Source organism: Monopterus albus, unplaced genomic scaffold, assembly GCF_001952655.1.
Source record: "Monopterus albus unplaced genomic scaffold, M_albus_1.0 scaffold174.1, whole genome shotgun sequence".
NCBI lineage: Eukaryota > Metazoa > Chordata > Actinopteri > Synbranchiformes > Synbranchidae > Monopterus > Monopterus albus.
The window spans coordinates 814,935-834,719 of NW_018128054.1; the positions used below are offsets into that span (position 1 = coordinate 814,935).

The window sequence follows — 19,785 nt, forward strand, 5'->3', positions numbered from 1 at the left end:
TCTTAAAAAAAAAAAAAAAAAAAAAATAGCAGCTAAATTACTATCTGGACTTGCACTCCTGTTACTGTTCTACAAATTAAATTGATGTGGGTTGTATTTATTCCCAGAGCAGGGGCAAACAATAACACTGGAGAGCCAGACAAAAGTAATGAAAGTTTGAAAAAGGACAATAGCTTTATTTTAACAGGCATCTTAATAGACATGACAGATATTTACTTGAGCATTTCTTAAGGCTTCCCAAAATTTGAAGCTTAGCCTAGTCAAACAATTAATCAAAACATTTGTCTACACATCCACTAGTATATATAAAAATGTATAAAATCAAAAAAAAAAAAAAAAAAAAATATGGAGATAATGGAACCCAAGTGACAATCCAGCCCCATTCCCAAACTGGATATACTGTTCACTATGTGATAGTCAGTTCCAAAATGATGCACTTTAAGAACAGATGTGTGACCAAGTCTAGTCCAATAACATCTGATCAGTACAGTCAGTTCTATTAATTCTCATTCTATCACCAGTCCCATCTGTCTGCAACCTTAGAATCAGCCCATCAAACTGGGAGGGGGAGTCCTTAACATTTACCACAATACAGCATGAACAAACAAAACCTGAATTCAGGGTGATCTGGATGTGGACCATGGACAAAAACAGACATGTAACGGGGGCAAGAATGAAAATACTATACAGCAGTTATGTGCAGCAGAGAAATGACAACTTCTTCTGCATGGAATTCTGTCGAGACAATGAGACAAGTTGCAAAGCAGCAGCCGCTGTGTATCACAGGCCAGGAAGGTTGGTTGTGTTGACGAGGAACATGGAGACACGTGGCTGATTAAATCAGGCCTCCTGTCTGTTGCTGAAACACATCAATTGTATCTTCATCTTCCATTTCCAACTGTTAAAGTTAGAAAAAAAAAGGTCTTTAAACATGTATGCCACTGTGACATCATGACTTTTTATAAGCCCGAAGTCGTACATAATATCTTTGCTATATGCCAGTTCATCTGCATCATGTATGTACGTATCAGCTAAAATAATCTAGCTTCATTCAAGAAGGCACAGCACTTGTCTTGTCAAGGTGTTACCGATACATGGTTGAGCATATGCTCCACAGAAACTCACATTTGTGTTTTGCATAGGCAAAACGGCTCCATCTTGATCAAAATGAAACACTGTGTTTGGCTCTAATGACTGTAGTGTGCATAGACAGACTTGCACAGGACTGCTATAATATGCAATAACATGCTAGTTGTGCCTATTCCTGCTTTGAATTAAAGCAAATAACTGTCTGGTTTGGTTCAGCAACTAAACAGGACAGGAACAGACTCCAACAAACAGTCAGGACTGCAGAAAAAAATAATCAGAGCTATCCTGCCCTCCGTGGAGGACCTGTACACCTCATGGGTCAAGAGGAGGCCATATAAGATTTCTGCAGACCCCTCAAACCCTGGACACAAGCTGTTCAAACTGCTTCTCTCTGGATGGTGCTACAGGTCACTGTACATCAAAGCAACCAGACACAAGGGCAGTTTCTTCACTCGGGCCATCACCCTGATGAACAGTCAATCCATGACTGCATAACAGTACAACAGCCCACAGTTCAATAAATCGTAAATATAACTATTAGACATAACAGTCGGTAAGTGTACTGTATATGTGTATATAAATAGACTGCTTCTCTTTTTCCTATTTTAAATGCACATGTTTTCCCATGACCTTGGTGACTCAAACACATTGAGAGCCTCTGTACCAGAGTCAAATTCCTTGTGTTTAAACATAGAGTACTTGACAAATACATGATTCTGATATACTGGCACCATTCTACAAGATCACATTCAACGCAGATTTGAGAATGGTCGACTAAACTTGAGTTTGGTGTCCCCTATGTTTAATCTTACAGACATTCCTAATACCCAGTGCTTATTATGGACATCCACAAGTATATATAGTCAATCTTTTGTAAATTTTACTTTTTGCTCGCTTTGTCATAGACATGGCTAAAAGTGTTGGTACCCTCTAAAAACATCAAGTTTACACTGACAAAAATATTTGGCATGTAGTATTCTCTGCTCCATATTTAATAAAACAGACAAGACAAGCTGCTTTTGATTTTTGACAAATGAAAACAGTATGGTCAAAAATATTTGAACCCTAATATTTTGTAGCACACCATTTTGAGGCAATCACTTTTTTGTAGCTCCTCTAGAGAGACATCTTTAGCAAACTGCACCGCTTCTCTCAGGTTTGATGGATTCCAATCACAAGCTTCAGCCTTTTCCATAGATGTTCATTTGGGTTAAGTTCAAGACTCACAGCAGGCCACTTCAGAATAGTCCAGCACTTTCTTCTCATCCAGTCTTGGTGCTTTTAGATGTATGTTTTGGGTGTTGGAGGAGCCGTGATCTGCTACTGACACAGAGCTCTCTGACACTGGACACTATGTTTCTCGCCAGAATAATCTTCTGATTTTATTGTGGTGTGCACAGATTCAAGGCACCCTGTGTCAGACAGAGCCAAGCAACTTAACTGAGCCACCTCCATGTTTCACAATAAGGACGGTGTTCCTTTCTATCAAATCTTTGTTTTTTTCTTCTGTGAACAAATGTGACTTACTAAAAGTTCCCATTTTGTTTCATCTGTCGCCAGGATATTCTCTCAGAAGCACTGTAGCTTGTTAATATGCATTTTAGCAAATTCCAGTCAGTTTTTTATGTTTCTCTTTTAAAAGTGAGGTCTTCTTGTGCCTTCTTCCATGGAGCCTGCTTTCATTCTTGGACACTGCTGTACCTTAATCTTGTAGCTCAGCTTGTATTTGTTTTGACATTTTCTTTTAATTAATATAATTCCCTAAAAAGCCCCAAGTTAATCCAAACTGCTGCAGCCAGAGTACTGACAGGAACAATCAAGAGAGATCATATTTTTCCTATATTAGCTTCTCTCCACTGGCTCCCTGTAAAATTCAGAATAGAATTTAAAATCCTTCTCCTAACATACAAAGCCCTTAATGACAAGGCTCCGTCGTATCTTAAAGACCTCATAGAGCCTTATCATCCTAACAGAGCACTTCGCTCTCAGAGTGCAGGTTTACTTGTGGTTCCTAGAGTCCACAGAAGCAGAATGGGAGGCAGAGCCTTTAGCTATCAAGCTCCTCTCCTATGGAACCAACTCCCAGTCTCAGTTCGGGAGGCGGACACCCTCTCTACCTTTAACCTCTAGAGTCCCTGCGTCCTCATATGAGGACCGCACAGCTTGGGTTTCCAAAGCTCAGGACTCTAGAGGTTAAGATTAGACTTAAGACGTTCCTTTTTGATAAAGCTTATAGTTAGGGCTGGATCAGGTGACCCTGAGCCTTCCCTTAGTTATGCTGCTATAGGCCTAGGCTGCTGGGGGGCCCCATGATGCTCTGAGTACATATCTTTTCATCCCTTCTCCTCACTCTGCATGCATTTATATGCCACCACTACATGCCACTGTCTTGGCATGTACCTTTCAGCAGGTATCTCTGGCTCCGGAGCTCTATGTTTCCGATGAGCAGTCATCGGCCACATCAACCTGCCCACTGTTTGATTGTTGTGTCTTGTTGCTTCTCTTTCTCTCTCCTCTATCCACTCACCCCAACCAGTCAAGGCAGACGGCCGTCCACCGAGAGCTGGGGTCTGTCAGAGGTTTCTTCCATTAAAGGAAATTTTTCCCCCTCTACTGTAGCCAAGTGTTTGCTCAAGGGGGATCTGTTTGGGTTTTCCTCTATAATATTGTAAGGTCTAGAACTTACTCTGTAAATTGCCCTGAAATGACTGTTGTTGTGAATCAGCCCTATACCAATAAAACTGATTGAACTGACTGAAAAGGGTGCTCTGTGAATAAACATTTTCTAAGCACACTGCTCTACTCAGGAACTTGTTTTAAGCAGCTAAACTCATTGCATTAAGGTCTCCAACTTACCTGTGCTGGTGTGTCTGTCTCGTTTATTGGCTGTCCATCAAATCTGAACCTGATTTGCCTCATTGACAATCCCTAGAGAGACAAACAGAAAAACCTTTAGCAGTAAATCAAGCCTAATTCATCTACAAAAAACACTCATTATCCTAATCATTTACCATAAATCATTAGTAACATAGATAGTCCTAACCATGTTGATCATTTACTGCACCAAAACTGAGATTCAATGTGAGGAAAATGCACAACTCCACTGAGTTATGCGTTTGCTTTTACTACAGTTAAGTGGAGCTCAACAATGAATGGGTGAAAAAGTATACGAGTGTAAACACATTCAGATAAACTAACAGTAATCTTTTGGGCACTACAAATAAAAAAGGTTTGGATTTATAATGAATGCGACAAAATAATTAAACAAAGTACAAAACTCTACTTGCTGAAGAAATCAGTTTTTAGTTGGGATTTGTGGTACTCTTTATATTTACCTATCAGATACAGCACCAGTAGAGTTTTTCATAGAAATACTATTTCTAAAAGCTTAGAATATACAGAACAGTAGACCGCTGCTGGTTTAAAGCATCTATTTCTTTGATTAATATAAGCTAGTTGAAGTTTCATAGAAACAACATGTGTGTGTGTCTTGCAGTGAAAACATCTGGTTCTTGCTGTAGTTTTAAAAATGAGGGTCATGATAAACATGTCCCATCTGCCTTGCTGACAGTCCAAGGAGAGACAGTACTGGGATTAGGTTTTCAGTTTTCCAGAGAGCTAAACCCTCATTTGTCTTTGACAAATGTCAGAGGTCACATTTTATTAGATATTCTCTCTTTTTAGGTGTCCCATAGACATTTCATACTATAAAAGGTATCATTAAACCTCAGAATGTATTTCTGTAGCCATGCAGTCACAGTTGTAATCAAGATTAGAGTACAACTGTAAGAATGGGGCTGGCATTCATCCCAATGTTAACACGTTAGAATGAGTCATAAAAAAGAAAGTACATATTTCTGCATCTCATTATAGCAAGCAGCCTGGCAAGTAAAAACTTTAGATTTACCTCATAATTGCTGACAGAAAAAAGGAAAAATCTTTTGTAATTAGCACATGGAGTCACAGATAGGTAAAGGCAGAAATGGTAAAGCTCTACGCTGTTTAAGCTATTAAGGGAAAAACCGCATCGATTGCTCCTCTAACTGCAGCTGAGTAAGAGAGAGCAGAGTTGGACCACAGCCAATAAACAACAATAACTCTTACAGGAAAAGATGACTGAAAACCTGACTACAATGAATAACGTTTTAATGAGAACCATCTGGCTTTTATTTTAGGGCTGGCCTTTTGTCCTACTGCAGTGTCTTCTGATGTACTGTATGTGATATCTGTTGGATACAACTCCAGGGAATCAGGGAGACCCTGACATCTCCCACATAATGAACTGTGGTTTCCGTTAAGTAAATATCTGTAGTCATATCATTTTGTATTAACCGTCTTGCAGTTCCTAGCTCAGTTCATCTCCAGTTAAACTCCCTGGAATATCTTGAGGAACCACTGAGTTAAGAAATGAACATATAACATCATGATGAATCAATCAGTGATGGTTGTCATGTACTGATATCGTGAAGTGCCCACCTGTCTCTCGCAGTAGGCCTTCATGAGTTTAATGAGCGGTGTGTGTCTTTTGATCTTAAACTGCACCACAGATCCATCCTGACCTGCTACCTTCAGATTTATGTGTTCGTTGTTTTCTGTCTTGACTCCCTCCTGAGATATTGAGACAGAGATTAAAACACACAAGAAACCAGAGCTGGAATGATTATTCATTAATTATCTGATCAACAAGAAATTATTTCCTTGTTCCGCCAATTTTATTAACCAAAAATATCATGTTGGTTACAGCTTTATGTGAAAACTACTAGCTTCTCTAAACAAATACAAATAATGTCTTTTTCAGGTGCTGTAGGTTTGGGCCATCTGTGTGGGTTCTTGTAAATCATTATAAACAACAGTCACATGTGTTTACATTTTATAAACTACATGATTAATTGATTATTGAAAATAGGAAGCCCAGAGTGAACTGAAGAGCTTGGTGTTTACTTTTCTTCACCTCCCAACATGCCTTCAAGTTAAGTAGGGCAGTATGAGTAAGTACACAGTTTCAACCAAGGAAGATTTTATTCCTTTAGCGCCCTGTTGTTAACTTACTGTTGCTGACAATGTTGCAAATAATAGTGCACAAGGTTTTTGGATCAATGGGATGAAATAGTTAATTCACTGGTTTAAAAAAAAACAAACAGGTGGTTTGAATATAAATGTTCATAAAATAACTGTCCATAAAATTTATTTTTAGTAACATTTAAAATCTTTACTGAGGCACATTTTAACTTTGTTTACATTCTATTTTGAAGTCTGGAAAATCAAATCTATAAACCACAGCCTGATATCAGTACAAGGATGACAGGATAAAAAGAAAATACTGTAGTTTCAGTGGCACATACTCGTAATTACATAGTACTGCTAAGTGCACAAACTTTCTCCTACTTGCACAAATAAACACACACATTAGTAAACGTGACGCATGCACTTAAGGTAACATCAGCTGGTTGGCTGAATGTAGTCAAGCAGAAAGCGACCTGCGCGCCTGTCGATGCGCGTTCACAAACCTTCCGGTCTATCAAAGTAGGTATAGCTGGTAGCTGAATTTAAGCTCCTAGCTTTTACAGGGTAAAACAGAACACACGGAAATGTCCCTTTTTCTATGAGCTTCTATGAGCAGATCGGGAGGAATAAACTGGCATTTTGAGACAATGTGGAGACACTCACCTTTGGTTTTTCATCTGCCATGGTCACTCTTTTGGCGCTTCTCTCCACTGCCACACAAAGAATTCGTGTACGCGCACGTACTCATTCCCGCTTAAATATTCTAACATAACGTGCGCGGCCACGTGCCATTGCGCGTCCACTGCAGCGGACAATGAATGGCTGCAGCTAGTCACGAGGATGAAAGAGCAGTCTGGGCATGGGCGGGAGAGTACCAATGCGCGTAAAAGAGACATTCAGGAACACATGCACGCGCACAGCGTTGTTTTGCCTTTTGTTATCAAATTTAGATGGCTAGTTATCCCATAACATGTACCTGATCACCCTGCTGACCTCTCATTAATGTTACATTATTCAGTCATTATCCCCATACAGTGCAAAACACAGCCTGGAAATGCAGTATTTTCACTTTTGGATTTCTTCTTTTAATCCTGTATAGCGGCCATCTTGTTTTTCTGTCTGATGATAAAGATGCACTAAATTACATTAATGAATTATGCTCACATTTAGAAAGTGTGTATTTACACAGTTCTGATTCTTAACAGATCTCAGTGAAAATGTATTATTTGATATGTATTTTGATAACAGGAACAATTCCCATACCTTGATAATGCATTACTTCCTTCTTATATTTAAACTTGGCTCCCCAGAGCTTTGGACTTATTGTTTATACGTGTCCATATATTTATTAATTATGCATTTCTAGATTTCTTTTATGATTGGGAAACAAAAACATCATGAACTAAACAGCAGATGGAAAAACAGGCAAGAGGAAGGGCAGCCCTTCTACGACGTCATCACACATGCTCCGTGCAGTCTTTCCACTAAATCACTGAGGCGCGTAAGATGCAGTGCATCTGTGGTTAATAGCTGAATATTTAATCATTTTATATTTTAGCGTATCAATAGCATTGTTCTTTGATGGAGGAGGTAGACGTTGCACCGGTACTGACTGTAAGTAATCGTTGTAGCTTAGTTTATTTTCTTTACTGCCCCCGAATAGCATTGCTAACAAGCTAACAGTATCCCAGCAACCTAACTAACCTAATCTGAGTTGATTATCGTTATTCAGAGTCCGATTACGTATTTCAGCAGCTGTGGGATATATTAAGTATAATAGCAAAATCCCTATGTATTGAAATAAATTAAGCACTAAGAACACAATAGAATGCTAGAGGGCTAGTCCTAGTATTACAAGAGTTACGTACATTTTAATTTAATAAGAATTAGGGAATTTGATTTGACTGCAGAAAATCGTGAATGTGAAAGTCACCAAAAATAATGTCTTAGTCACAGCTCAAGTTAATTTATTCATCTTGTTAAGCCTACCAATATGCGTGAGTGCTCATGTTCACACACACACACCCCACTTAATAATTTGAGAGTAATGAGCCCGTACCTCTCCTTTAAATGCAGAATATTCCTGCAGCCAGTAATGGAAAGCATTTGGGATTTGCTTGGGGTCCCGGTGATATCCTTGTGTATGAGACCCTTTACAAAAAGTCAGGTATGTGAGCATATTAAAACAAGCACCTTTCTGTGCTCTCACTTGCCCTTTATTTTGCCTCATGCTACTCTCTTGTTTCCCTCTGTTCTGTTTTCAGGTCCTAAAGGCTCAAGCTGTTCTTTCATCCACGAGGTCAGAAAAGATGAAGACATCTATTCCCCTATTTTACGCAAACTTTTCAATGAGTCACATCACATCTTTGTTGGCCTGCAGACCACTAAAGAGGACCTCCCCAGCAAGAACAAAAAATCCCAGTAAGACCACCTGATGAAGGCCTCATCTTGTGCATGTCACTGTCTGGCTTTCCAGTAACATAAACCCTAGTAACATAAGCCAGATGAAGCACTCCGATAAATGTTTGAGAAATGAAATTTTTGCATATCATGATTTTTCTCTGTCTTGCTCCTTAGGTTTGTCAGCATCAGTAAAAACTACAGATCTGTGATACGAGCCTCTATGGAAGAGCTTCGGCAAGTTGCAGGTCAGGTTATTAAGATATGAGATTTCAGTCTTAAGTGTCATTAAACTGGGATAATCAGACTGACATTTTTCATGTTTATGCAGTTTCTACAAAAGATTCAAAAGTGGCCACACAGTATGGAAATCAGGTATGCACTGCTACTGTTTGTGTGTCTGCGCCACAGTAGGCAGAGATATTACATCTTTATTTAGAATAGACTCAAGTGCCTGTGGGATCCCAAATATGTATTAGTTTCTGAGCAGCGGCAGACTAATTCAGTATTAACGTTAATCATCCTTTAGTTAAATAGTATGGTGCTAATATATTAGGACAATTCTGTTAAAATTTCTGAGAATAAAACATTTTATTTGAAAATTGACACATTTACCTGTTAACTACAGTAAATGAAGGGACTGTTAATGCTAAGATGCTAATGGAGGAATGCCCACTCATTTTTGACTCAGTTTGACTTCTGGATTATTTTGTTTTTAGAGACATAACCTAACCATAGCCTCTATTTTGATGTGGCAGTTGTCCATTCTGATGGCTGTGGAGCTCATCTGGAACCTGTGTGAAGTGCTGTTCATCGACTCGGCTCCTGGTCAGAGTCTGACTTTCCACTTCTAGTTAACCTCCTCGTTTTCTCTGGAATACATTTTATAACTTTACTTTGAGAATATAAAACACCCAAACAAAAAGAAGTATATATGTGTGCCCTCAGCGGGTTCCTTGTTGCTCCACCTTCTGGACTGGGTAAGATTACACAAGGCTGATGTGGATGAGAAGGCCAGAGAGGTGCTGCAGAGTGAGAGCCCTGCTGAGCACCGTGACTACTGGGATGTGGTAAGTGCAGAACATGCCAACATTCATGTCTTTAAAAGTTGCTATATACACACTTAGTTTGGCCTTGGTCGGTGCAGATTGTAATTTTGAGCAGCAGTGTGCTTTCTCAGGACCACCAAACAGATGTATAAAGAGCAGTGTGAAACCTCAATTGTCACGTGTTTTGTTGGGTCTGTGCAGGTGGTGAGTTATGTGCTGCAGGGCAGGTTGGAAGAAGCCAGACAGATGCTGGTGAAGCAGGCCACTTTACAGCCTGCTGCTAGAAACATGTACAAGCTGATGGACACTCTGCTCAGCAAGATGCCCTTCTACAATGTAAGCTAATTTTTCAGTAGTATGTGTATCAGTACAGTTTACCTTAGCAGGGTCATATTTAATTAGGAAAGGTGCACTGTAAATTTTACTTGGCTAATCAGTGCTGACGTATCACAAGAAACACGTTGCAATATAATGCAACTTAGCAGCCAAACACCTCAAACTGCAACCTCAAAAATGACCAGAGTCAAATCAGCTCCTCCTCCTACAGAGGTTACTGTAGTCTCAGCCAGAGTTGACATTATAAGCTTCACAGAACTGGTTTAGATTGCAGAGGTGCTTATGTTAATGTATTCAGCACAATTGTATTTGATGCATACTCTCTTGATCCATATTAGTAATCGGGATGTCCTTAGCTGATCTTCAGGATTTGATTTCATGGCTTAGACATATTTTAAATAATCTGTATGGGCTACATTAAGGGATCTTTGAGTTCCATTAGATTCTAAATTTAATTCAACCTAATGTACTATAGCTAAGCTGGCTGCTGTACATACCACACTTTGTTTAAACCCTAGAACCTGTTCTTAAGTTCCCAATTTTGACAAGCCTATAGTGTGGTGGTGTGAAATCATATGTATTAGCTAGCAGTGTCCACACCATTGGTCGATATCAGTGAACACAATCTGTGACACTCCTTTGCATTGACTCAAGAGAGTATCACACCTGACACCTGTAATGTGCTGCTAATGACAAAACTGCATTTAATCCTCTATTTTTCTCATGCAGAGAATGATAGATAGATAAAGATAAATAGATAGAATAGATAAATGGGTTCTTTTTGTAACATATCTGACAAATCAAACGTTCTGTGATTCAGCCTGCTGGCACCCAGACACTGTCAGAATTTGATGTGAAGTGGAGGCACTGGCACCAGGAGGTGACTCACTGCTGCCAGGACAACTCTTTTGCCAGCAACCGACACCTGGAGCTTATATGCAAGGTCAGTGATCCTGTGCTCTCAGTAGACTGTATATAGTATAGGAGGTCCTACTGCTCTTGTCTAAAGTGTTGGAATGTGCTATATTGTTATCCATAGGCCAGTGTTTCCAAGATATGCTTTTTTTTTTCTATTATGTGATTTCACAGTTTTCAAGTCTTAAACTATTGACCCTCCCCCTCCCTTTTTTTTAACTTTTAGATTCTAGTGGGAGATGAAGACACACTGCTGGAGCACAAGGAACTATTGGGCACCTGGTACCACTTCCTGGTCACTCGGCTGCTCTTCTGCCATCCCACAGTCAAACCCACCGAGTTACATTTCTATGCACAGGTACACTACACTCAGCAGCCCTCCACATTCATGCTTACTGCTTCTACATTCCTGGCATTTACTGGGCATGTGTGTGTACTCTGCAGTCATGCATGACCATATTTCTGGACTTGAGGAGCGTCCCAGAACCCCTGGACAGCATCTTACTGGCTGCCTTTGAGTACGACATCCATCAGGTCATCAAGGACTGCAGGTAGCACACAGGGTTAGATATATACAGTACATAGAAGCATGTTTATCCTACTGTCTTGGAATTTTAACCCTTTCTCTGCCACATGTCCTTCAGCATTGCTCTCAACAACTGGTGGTTTGTGGCCCATTTGACAGATCTCTTGGATCACTGTCAACTCCTCCAGTCTCACAATCTACAGTAAGGACTTTAGCTGCATTTGTAGATGAGAGTATTTGATGACAAGATTGCTAACATTTACCATATCTTTTTGATTTGTTCAGCTTTGGATCAAATCTGAGAGAGTTTCTCCTGTTAGAATATGCCTCTGGTCTCTTTACTCATCACAGGTAAAAGGTTCAGTATGATAATTACATGTATGATATGGATATTCAGCTAATTAGTGAATGTTTTAAAGGTTTAAATTTACACAAAGTATGAATTATTTTACATTTTTGTTTAATCACTTACACTGAAGCGTAATGATATTACAGTAGTTTTTGTGTGTGTGTGTTTGTGTTAAGCCTGTGGCAGTTGGCTGTGGACTACTTTGACCACTGCCCAGAGTTTGGCCGTGTCTGCCTGGAGCTGCAGATTGAACGTGTCCCTTTAGAAACAGAGCGCAAAGCCCTTAAGGTGCTCAGGATCTGTGAGCAGAGACAAATGTCAGAGCAAGGTAGTCCCTTTTTTCTTTGTCCCATTCATATTCTCTATCCACCTGTGTTATACCAAGATATATATACTGTTTTTTCCAGTGCAGTAGAGACTTAAACCTTTAATTTCATGTCCTCACCCAGTGCGGAGTATCTGTAAGATCATGGCTATGCGGGCACTGAGGAACAACAGACTGGGCTCGGCTCTCTCCTGGAGCATAAGAGCCAAAGATGCAGCGTTTGCCACACTCATTTCAGAGAGGTTAGTTCATCTAATAGTGGACTGGTTAATTCTTTAAAGGGCTACACACATGTATTCCTAATCATACTTCAAATTGAGCAGCTGGAGCTTTTGCTGTGTGGGCCATCTGGATGTCTGCACAGAGTCCACGTGGAATGGGAAGATGATGAAAATTACATCACTCAACCACAGCGGGCATGCAGATGCACAAAGCATTGGTAGCCCTTAATATGTCTTGACACTGTAGAGCTGGGCTGGCAGTCAGAAATTTGCAGCACAAAAAAAAAGCCCTCTTCTCAGTCATTCCCATGAATGCATTTGAACTGTCAGAGTGAGTCAGCCTTTTCTTCATCACTGTGATGGATGTGTTATTCTGTAACGGGGTGGTAGTAATAATTCAAAACAAATCAAGCATTGAGGTCTGAGCTCTCAGATAAATTACAGCTTGCCTGTGCCTCTGTGAAGCACTTTGTTATGAGGTTGTTTCTTTTTAATTGGTTTTAAAAGTGTGTGTGTGTGTGTGTGTGTGTGTGTGTGCGCGCGCGTGCCAGGTTCCTGCAGGATTATTGCACCAGAGGGATGTTCTCAGATCTGGACTTAATAGACAACTTGGGCCCAGCAATGCTGCTCAGCGACAGGCTCACTTTCCTTGGTAAGGAAGACACAGTTAGTTTGTAAATAGATCTCTATATTAAAACATTTTACTGATATTATGAATCAAAGTGTTTCTGTCAACTGATTGCTGTAAAAAAAAGAGGTAATGCTCAGCTATAAAACTGCTCTGCTATACTGTTATTAAAGTAAGGCATCAAAAACTATAAATATGGGCTGCAAGTGTTGCACTCTGAGAACCTGGCACCCTTTGCAATTGCAGGAAAGTATCGTGAGTTCCACAGGTTGTACGGAGAGAATCGCTTCAGGGAGGCGGCAAAGCTGCTCCTCTCACTCATGATGGCCAAGATCGCCCCCCGGAGCTTCTGGATGACTCTGCTGACTGATGCCCTGCCACTGCTGGCGCAGAAAGAGGTCATTCACAACGAAGTGTACTGTATACTCTGGATATGGACAAAATTGCTACAATAGTCACAAGAACTTAGTCAAATAGTTATATAACCAAGGTAATTCAAAATATTTTCAAAAAATTGGCATCAGAGACAAAAATACTATACATGGCTTAATTTGGTAATCAATGGTGATACTAGAAGCATGAGCACAAGAGGAAACGTAAAAGGAACTACAGTCCCTGGAAAAAAAGTTGGTCCAGAAACAGTCTGAATTAAAGCTGGCTCTCTTTGTTGAATTTTTAGGTGATCTTCTCTGCAGACCAAACCCACGAGCTGATGTTGTGTTTAGAGGAGCTCACCTCCTCAGTGAACAGCACAGCTCCTGGCACAGACAGGCCCATGCAGGTATGGATCTCCTCACACAGTCTTAATACAGCTCAGATGATGGTGTTACTCTGATGCTGTTCAAGGTTTGCTTAATATTTGTTCAGGATTGTCGTTGCACAATCAGCATCTTTTACTCCACAGTTGTGTTACAAGTAGTTGTTACAGTATTAAAGACAGAATCCACTTCACTTCTTATTTAAGTGTAGTTGTCATTTCAGGACGAAGACATAGAGCTGACCAAAGTGGAGCTCCTGAGACTCGCTCTGGCCAGGAATCTGGCTATGGCTATAGTCAAAGAGGGAACAGTGGAGTCATGACTCGTGAAATTGACAAGAAAGCTCTTTTGTGTTTTTGTATTGTATATAAAATTTATGTAATCAAAATTTGCTCTTTGATAATAAAGCTTTTCATGATGAACATTTTTTCAAACCTGAATTTCTGTAATACTTTGTTTTGGGGGGGGATTAAAGTTGAGCAGCACACAAACACCTTTCTTATTGTAGGCAATCACATGCAACAGTTTACCTGCAGATAGGCAGGACACAGCCACTCAGGAACCATTCAAGTGTTTCTAAGTAGTGTCTTTTATGTTTTTTTGACCTTGACTTCACTGAGAAAAGCAATCATCCAACTCAGCAGCAGTTCTGCAATCTTCATCATCACCGTCTTAGATATGCAGTAATACAAGTACTGGGGGAAAAAGATGATTGAACAGAGGGATATATAGTCAGCATGCTTTTTATTCGTATGAAGATATGTGGAGATTACTCACCCATGGAAACACGCTGGATGGGCGTGGTCTCTGTTCATTTCGACTTTACCGCGTAACAAGCGGCACATTGACTCGGCCAGATGGAACACAGCTACTACACACCCTGAGCTGCCGCCGATTAATTTGCCCCAGATTATTTATTAAAGCTCTCCACTCAACCTGCCAGTTAATGATGCACTGGCAACCTCTACCAGTAGTGAAAAATCTGAAAGTGGTCCATCAGCACGCTGACAGCCATTGCACACATGACGCACCGCTTTATCATCTGGAGGCATCTAGCTAACTGTCCATATTATTTAATTAATAAAACGGGATTAATGCTCATAGAACCAAGATTCAAGCGATTCCCCTTATTGGTACTGAAGGATATTTTCCCAGTTACGCTTTACCAGTTGAACTCGGAGAGACGAGGTGGTCCAAGTGGCTACAAAAAAACCGTGCTGGTTTATTGAAGGATCACAGGTAAAATTAACATTACACGCTCAGGTATCCTTCACCTCCAAACTGCTCGCAGGCAGATGAACGATGAAGAGACCCCGAACCCAACAGGCCTGTACATTATATCTGGTTTGGGCTAACCCCATTCTACACAGGGACGTCAACCCGTGGCGTCACCTGATATGTCAACATGGAGAAAATCAATGTGTGTGAGTGTTGATTAAGTGGTGTGTATCTAAGAACATACAGGACATTCAGGGACATGTCCGGACATTAAGCCTAGGACGATATTATGATTAAGATTACGGCTAAACATATCATACAGTAGCCACTTTCTATCTAGTTATCCTGGAACATAAACAACCTGGAGTAACTCAAGGAAATGAGTAAGCTTTTAACAGCCTGAGCTAGACATCCCGTCTACACTAAAGACATTTCTAATACAACAAGTATCTATCTGACTAAAAAATACCTAACATAACTGTCCATATTATTTAATTAATAAAATGGGATTGATGCTCATAGAACCAAGATTCAAGCGATTCCCCTTATTGGTACACAATCGCACTATAAAACAGCGTTGATTTCACCAGCATGTGACATCACTTTTTAAGCTAAGGCATCTGCAGGACCTACTAACCTGGGGTCCTAACTGACACTCACATTGTCAAGATGGCGGTCTCCATCTCAGGACTACTAAAACCTTGGATACCAAGGTAATCATAACTTAAACATTTTAATTAACAGTGGTGTTGGCTGTCTAATATTCCTGTGTTATGGTCGTTTTTTCCTACCCTTCAGAATTTACACACGAATGTAACATAACGCTACAAGGTAAAGTAGCTCTAGATAACGTTAAAACGTCTTTTCAGCCTCTGCTGCAAAACACTTGAATTGCCAGTATTCATCCACTATCATAGCCTTAATTGTCGACCAAATAATAGTTTACTCTATAAAACAATCGGATCACGTCAACAGATTAAAATATGTTAATTAAGCAAACTACTCTTTTTTTCCGTTACCCTTTATTAATCGTTCAATTAATTTGAGCGTGGCTTTGTAGCAGTTATGTGACCGTGATTGTTTATGTATTGGTAGCTTTGAGCATTCTGCATCACTCTGTATTCATCTAGTGTGTCCTTGCAGTATTTTGGCCAATTTTAAGCAAAAGTATACTCTGTTTTGCAAGCGATATAAAGTAGAGGAACTCTGGAACCATGAAATGTTTTGTGTTTTTGCTTAATAGATATAGTTGGCATTTATACTTGGCCCATCATAAAAGTTAATATATAAAAGAGATGCAGCAAACAATTACTTTCAGTATTAATGAAACTCTGGTTATTCTCTCCATTAATTGATTAATCTAGATTACTAAATACAATCTCAAACAGTGAAAATTGCCAGTCATAATTTCTCCAAATTACCAACCAACTTCCCACATTTACGAAGTCTGGGCCAGTGGGTCTTTGGTAGTTTTGCTTTAAAACAAATCAAAGTTACATTTTATCCTGTTTGATACAATTAATTATAAATTAATCAAATCAGGGCAGAATATGCTCAATATGACAAACACACAGACTCAAGTCATTCCTGAAACTCATTGTTGTTTGCAGGGTCTTCCTGGTCAGATGGAGTAGGTACAACCCATACTATCTGGAGCCAGAGGTCACAAAGGAGACCTACAGTAGACCAGAGACGGAGCTGACCCAAGAGGAGAAGCAGCAGCAGGAGCTCAAAACGCTCAGACCCATCAAGGCAGCAACCAGTAATGTCACCAGCTCCATTTTCAGTGATCCGGTCGTCAGGTAGAACAAATGTCACTGCAGGAAGGCATCACTTATGGGACTGGTTTACTCAAAGCTGTACTGACCCTTTTATCTTTGTTTTCCAGCAAATTCATCAACATGATGATGAAACATGGAAACAAGGTTTTGGCCAGAGAGATCATGGCAAAAGTAAGAACATACAGACTTTTGTAAACACTGTTCACAGTCACAGTTGCTCTTGGTCTAATAATATACTGTATTAACTGCTACTATTTCTGCTTTCCCAGACCCTGGAGAACATAAAGATGAAACAGGTGGAGAAATACCACAAAGCTCCAGAGGGGCAGAAGGAGGAGATCGAATGTAACCCCTACACCATCTTTCACCAGGCTTTGGAGAACTGTAAGCCTGTCGTTGGGCTGTCCAGCATACAGAAGGGTGCAAAATTCTATCAGGTCAGCGATGAGGCAGATCAGTTACAGAAACATTTTTCATGAAACTGCACACACTAAACGCATCATGAAGTTTGATCTTGTGGTAATAACACAGAACTGTATTCTCCCAGGTGCCTGTCCCTTTGACGGACAACCGCCGCCGCTTCTTCGCCATGAAATGGATGATCATGGAGTGCAGGGACAACAGACAACCACAGACACACATGCCTGAAAGACTTTCCCAGGAACTGCTGGCGGCCTTTAACAATGAGGGCAATGTTATCAAGAAGAAATATGAGCTGCACAAGATGGCTGAAGCCAACAGAGCCTATGCCCACTACCGCTGGTGGTAGAAAGACTTAAATAAAAAAAATAAAAAAAGCTGTCAGATGGATGGATGGACTGGACTGATGTATTGGCTCCAAAGAGTCATGGAAGATTCAGCCACATATTCTGTTGCAGTGTACCGCTTTAGTGAACATCATCAAGATATCTGGTGGAAGGACTATGCTGTAAAAAGTGCTGTTGGACAAGTGAAATTCGTATAAAGCAGCTTTGACCGTGGCTCACTCTGTCGAAAATGCACCAAGTCTAATAAACTGTTGTGCTTAAGTGTATCGCTAATTGACAAACTGAATTAAGAAAAGAACTCAATTTATTAGAACAAATATGTAAGAAATGCACAACCATAAAAATAAATGATGTAAAACTGTTGCAATGCTGTAATAAAATATAAACATATTGCAGTCAGGTCAGGTGTGTACCCTGTCATAAAGGAATATTGCACAAAGTCCTTAATATCAGCCAGATTATTTCATCTATTTGTCCTAAATTTGTTTCAACTTGGTCTGACTGTAGTAACAAATACCAAAGTTTATAAGAATCCTCACACTAGAAATAAGGATAGTGGGAAATACATTTTTTCTAAAATCTTGCCAAGGATTCAGCGTAATGAATGTGTCTCATAGCTTTAAAAAGCTTTAAAGTAAATCATTTTGTACATTGACGATTTTCTGAAATCACAAGGATGTTGATTTGGTTGATTTGGCTGCCAAAGTAAAATTAATATTTAGCCTATTTACTTTTTACAGGTACATGTTTTAAGACATGACATTAAAAAAAAAAAAAAAAAAAAAGTAATATTCACAACAAATCTTTAGTCCATCTCTTTTCAAGGCACAGCTTTGGTTGAAGACTTCAGAGCCATCACAGAGCAATCAAAGGTATTGGAGTTACACAGAGCTACATAGCTAGTGCTAGTGCAGACTCGCATCAAATCCAAAATACTTTCATCCTACTTTTCTACTCAGATGACCTGTGCATCATCACATCAAGGGAGGGAAAACAGTGTCTCCTCTAGCACTGTGACTACAAATGAAGAGTTTAGGTTTTATTAAGTCAGCCTGATGTGCTGCATGTTACATTAGCATGACCTGCTTAACAAATGAAACCAGTGAATCCAAATAATTCAATATCTGACCGATTTATCTGTAGAAACAATTTGGATGTTAACTGTAACCCAGCAGGGCTTTTATTTCTAAATGTAGCCCCGAGCCAAAAAAGAACAGAAAATCCCTGAATTAAGCCACAACGTTCCTCTGACAAATTGGTCTCACATAACAAGCGATAAAGAAAATCAGTAACATGGGAATCCAACAAGAAAAATTATCCAGAACATTCCTCAGAACTGCAGTTAAAATATTTTGAAAATATATCAATTCTACACAAATATTTAAACATACTAAAATCTTATTTTTTTTTAACTCATTAAAAAAATTGGTCACAAAAATGAAGGAAAAGCAAAGACCAAATCACCTTGCATCTGACTGGAATAGTTCCAGTCCCTTTAGATTTGGTAAAAATAAGATGGAACTCTAAAAACTGGAATGTCAGAAAAAAAACATCTTTAGCCCCTCTAGCAGTCTTTTTACAGATTATGAACCATCTTCACAAAACCCTCCAATAATTATCTGTAAGATGTCGCTGTTCATCATGAAACTGCTGGTGACAAACAGGCGCCCTACCTCAGCTGTAATCCAGCTGCTCAGCACTCTTATCTTTAGACCGACCTAGTCTGCAATTTCACTGTAGTAGTACTTGTGGGCGGTGCTGCTGAGCATCCATCCTCCGGCCCTGAACTCCAGGATCTCCAGCAGCAGCAGACGAGTCATGGAGGTAAGGCCCTCTTGGAGCAGGAAGCCATCCCGCAGCAGGAAGAACAGCTCGTCCATCCCCTGGCTGTTCATCTTCTCCAGCTGCTCTCCGATGCGATGCAGCTGCAGCACCAGGCAGTCCACCTGCCAGGGGAGGTGGAGGAGAGCTCAAAATAAAAACACCTCAGCGACAAACTAACTCTGTAAAGTATGTTTTCCATCTTTAACTGGACAATTTATACTGTAGCATAATGCGACACTTAAAAGTTCCACACAAACAAAAAGGATGTTCATTACAATAACAGCATTCCTAATAACATTCATGCACAGAAACATTTACAGCAAAAACCTAATTCTTCTAACCAAGCAGAGAAGGTCAAAGTCAAGGGTGGGAGCTCACTGCTGTCAATCAATACTTGAACTTTCTTCTGGTCTGCTGCTCCTCTTGCATAAATGCTTCAAACTAGTATTATCTGCTAGAAGACAGTGTGTCTGACTCCCAGGCTAGCAGGCTCCCGACTCCTGCATTATCTGGAGCCCCTACACTTCAGTGCAAGAGTTTTACGCCAGCTTTACGCCCCCCTCATTCTGTATATGACAGTGGTCCCCAACCTTTT

The 19,785-nt window shown here is 40.0% G+C and overlaps 4 protein-coding genes across 8 annotated transcripts in view; 2 read left to right on the top strand and 2 right to left on the bottom strand.

Moving 5' to 3' along the window:
* Window positions 1-101: 101 nt before the first annotated feature.
* Window positions 102-6,963, bottom strand: LOC109969540 (small ubiquitin like modifier 2). The gene is made up of 4 exons (XM_020616482.1): window positions 6,757-6,963; window positions 5,566-5,697; window positions 3,946-4,017; window positions 102-898 (listed from the first exon to the last, which is right to left on the bottom strand). Exons 1-4 carry the CDS (start codon window positions 6,775-6,777, stop codon window positions 836-838), a joined length of 288 nt encoding a protein of 95 aa, XP_020472138.1. The 5' UTR covers window positions 6,778-6,963; the 3' UTR covers window positions 102-835.
* A 552-nt stretch (window positions 6,964-7,515) lies between these two features.
* Window positions 7,516-14,027, top strand: nup85 (nucleoporin 85). The gene is made up of 19 exons (XM_020616334.1): window positions 7,516-7,707; window positions 8,170-8,260; window positions 8,358-8,514; window positions 8,671-8,741; window positions 8,825-8,868; window positions 9,252-9,321; window positions 9,442-9,563; window positions 9,744-9,878; window positions 10,699-10,821; window positions 11,020-11,151; window positions 11,238-11,344; window positions 11,438-11,521; window positions 11,605-11,670; window positions 11,845-11,996; window positions 12,118-12,235; window positions 12,766-12,866; window positions 13,089-13,240; window positions 13,522-13,623; window positions 13,824-14,027. Exons 1-19 carry the CDS (start codon window positions 7,675-7,677, stop codon window positions 13,920-13,922), a joined length of 1,959 nt encoding a protein of 652 aa, XP_020471990.1. The 5' UTR covers window positions 7,516-7,674; the 3' UTR covers window positions 13,923-14,027.
* A 1,380-nt stretch (window positions 14,028-15,407) lies between these two features.
* Window positions 15,408-18,151, top strand: mrps7 (mitochondrial ribosomal protein S7). The gene is made up of 5 exons (XM_020616424.1): window positions 15,408-15,531; window positions 16,429-16,620; window positions 16,707-16,770; window positions 16,869-17,036; window positions 17,147-18,151. The coding sequence occupies exons 1-5, from the start codon at window positions 15,488-15,490 to the stop codon at window positions 17,366-17,368; spliced, it is 690 nt and encodes a 229-aa protein (XP_020472080.1). The 5' UTR covers window positions 15,408-15,487; the 3' UTR covers window positions 17,369-18,151.
* mif4gdb (MIF4G domain containing b) overlaps window positions 17,653-19,785 on the bottom strand; it is a 7,938-nt gene continuing 5,805 nt past the window's right edge. For all 5 annotated transcript variants that reach the window (XM_020616429.1, XM_020616426.1, XM_020616428.1 and 2 more), the window contains one exon: window positions 17,653-19,312. In XM_020616429.1, coding sequence (XP_020472085.1) covers window positions 19,085-19,312 — 228 coding nt within the window. In that variant the 3' untranslated portion in view covers window positions 17,653-19,084. The remainder of the gene's footprint in view (window positions 19,313-19,785) is intronic.

Coding starts and splice junctions, on each gene's coding strand:
- nup85 (XM_020616334.1), top strand. CDS start 7,675: ATGGAGGAGGTAGACGTTGCACCGGTACTGACT. Junction 8,742..8,824: donor AGAGCTTCGGCAAGTTGCAG/GTCAGGTTATTA, acceptor ATGTTTATGCAG/TTTCTACAAAAGATTCAAAA. Junction 12,867..13,088: donor CGACAGGCTCACTTTCCTTG/GTAAGGAAGACA, acceptor TTGCAATTGCAG/GAAAGTATCGTGAGTTCCAC.
- LOC109969540 (XM_020616482.1), bottom strand. CDS start 6,777: ATGGCAGATGAAAAACCAAAG. Junction 5,698..6,756: donor TGGCAGATGAAAAACCAAAG/GTGAGTGTCTCC, acceptor TCAATATCTCAG/GAGGGAGTCAAGACAGAAAA. Junction 4,018..5,565: donor AGGCCTACTGCGAGAGACAG/GTGGGCACTTCA, acceptor TTGTCTCTCTAG/GGATTGTCAATGAGGCAAAT.
- mrps7 (XM_020616424.1), top strand. CDS start 15,488: ATGGCGGTCTCCATCTCAGGACTACTAAAACCTTGGATACCAAG. Junction 16,621..16,706: donor TTCAGTGATCCGGTCGTCAG/GTAGAACAAATG, acceptor TTTGTTTTCCAG/CAAATTCATCAACATGATGA. Junction 17,037..17,146: donor AGGGTGCAAAATTCTATCAG/GTCAGCGATGAG, acceptor GTATTCTCCCAG/GTGCCTGTCCCTTTGACGGA.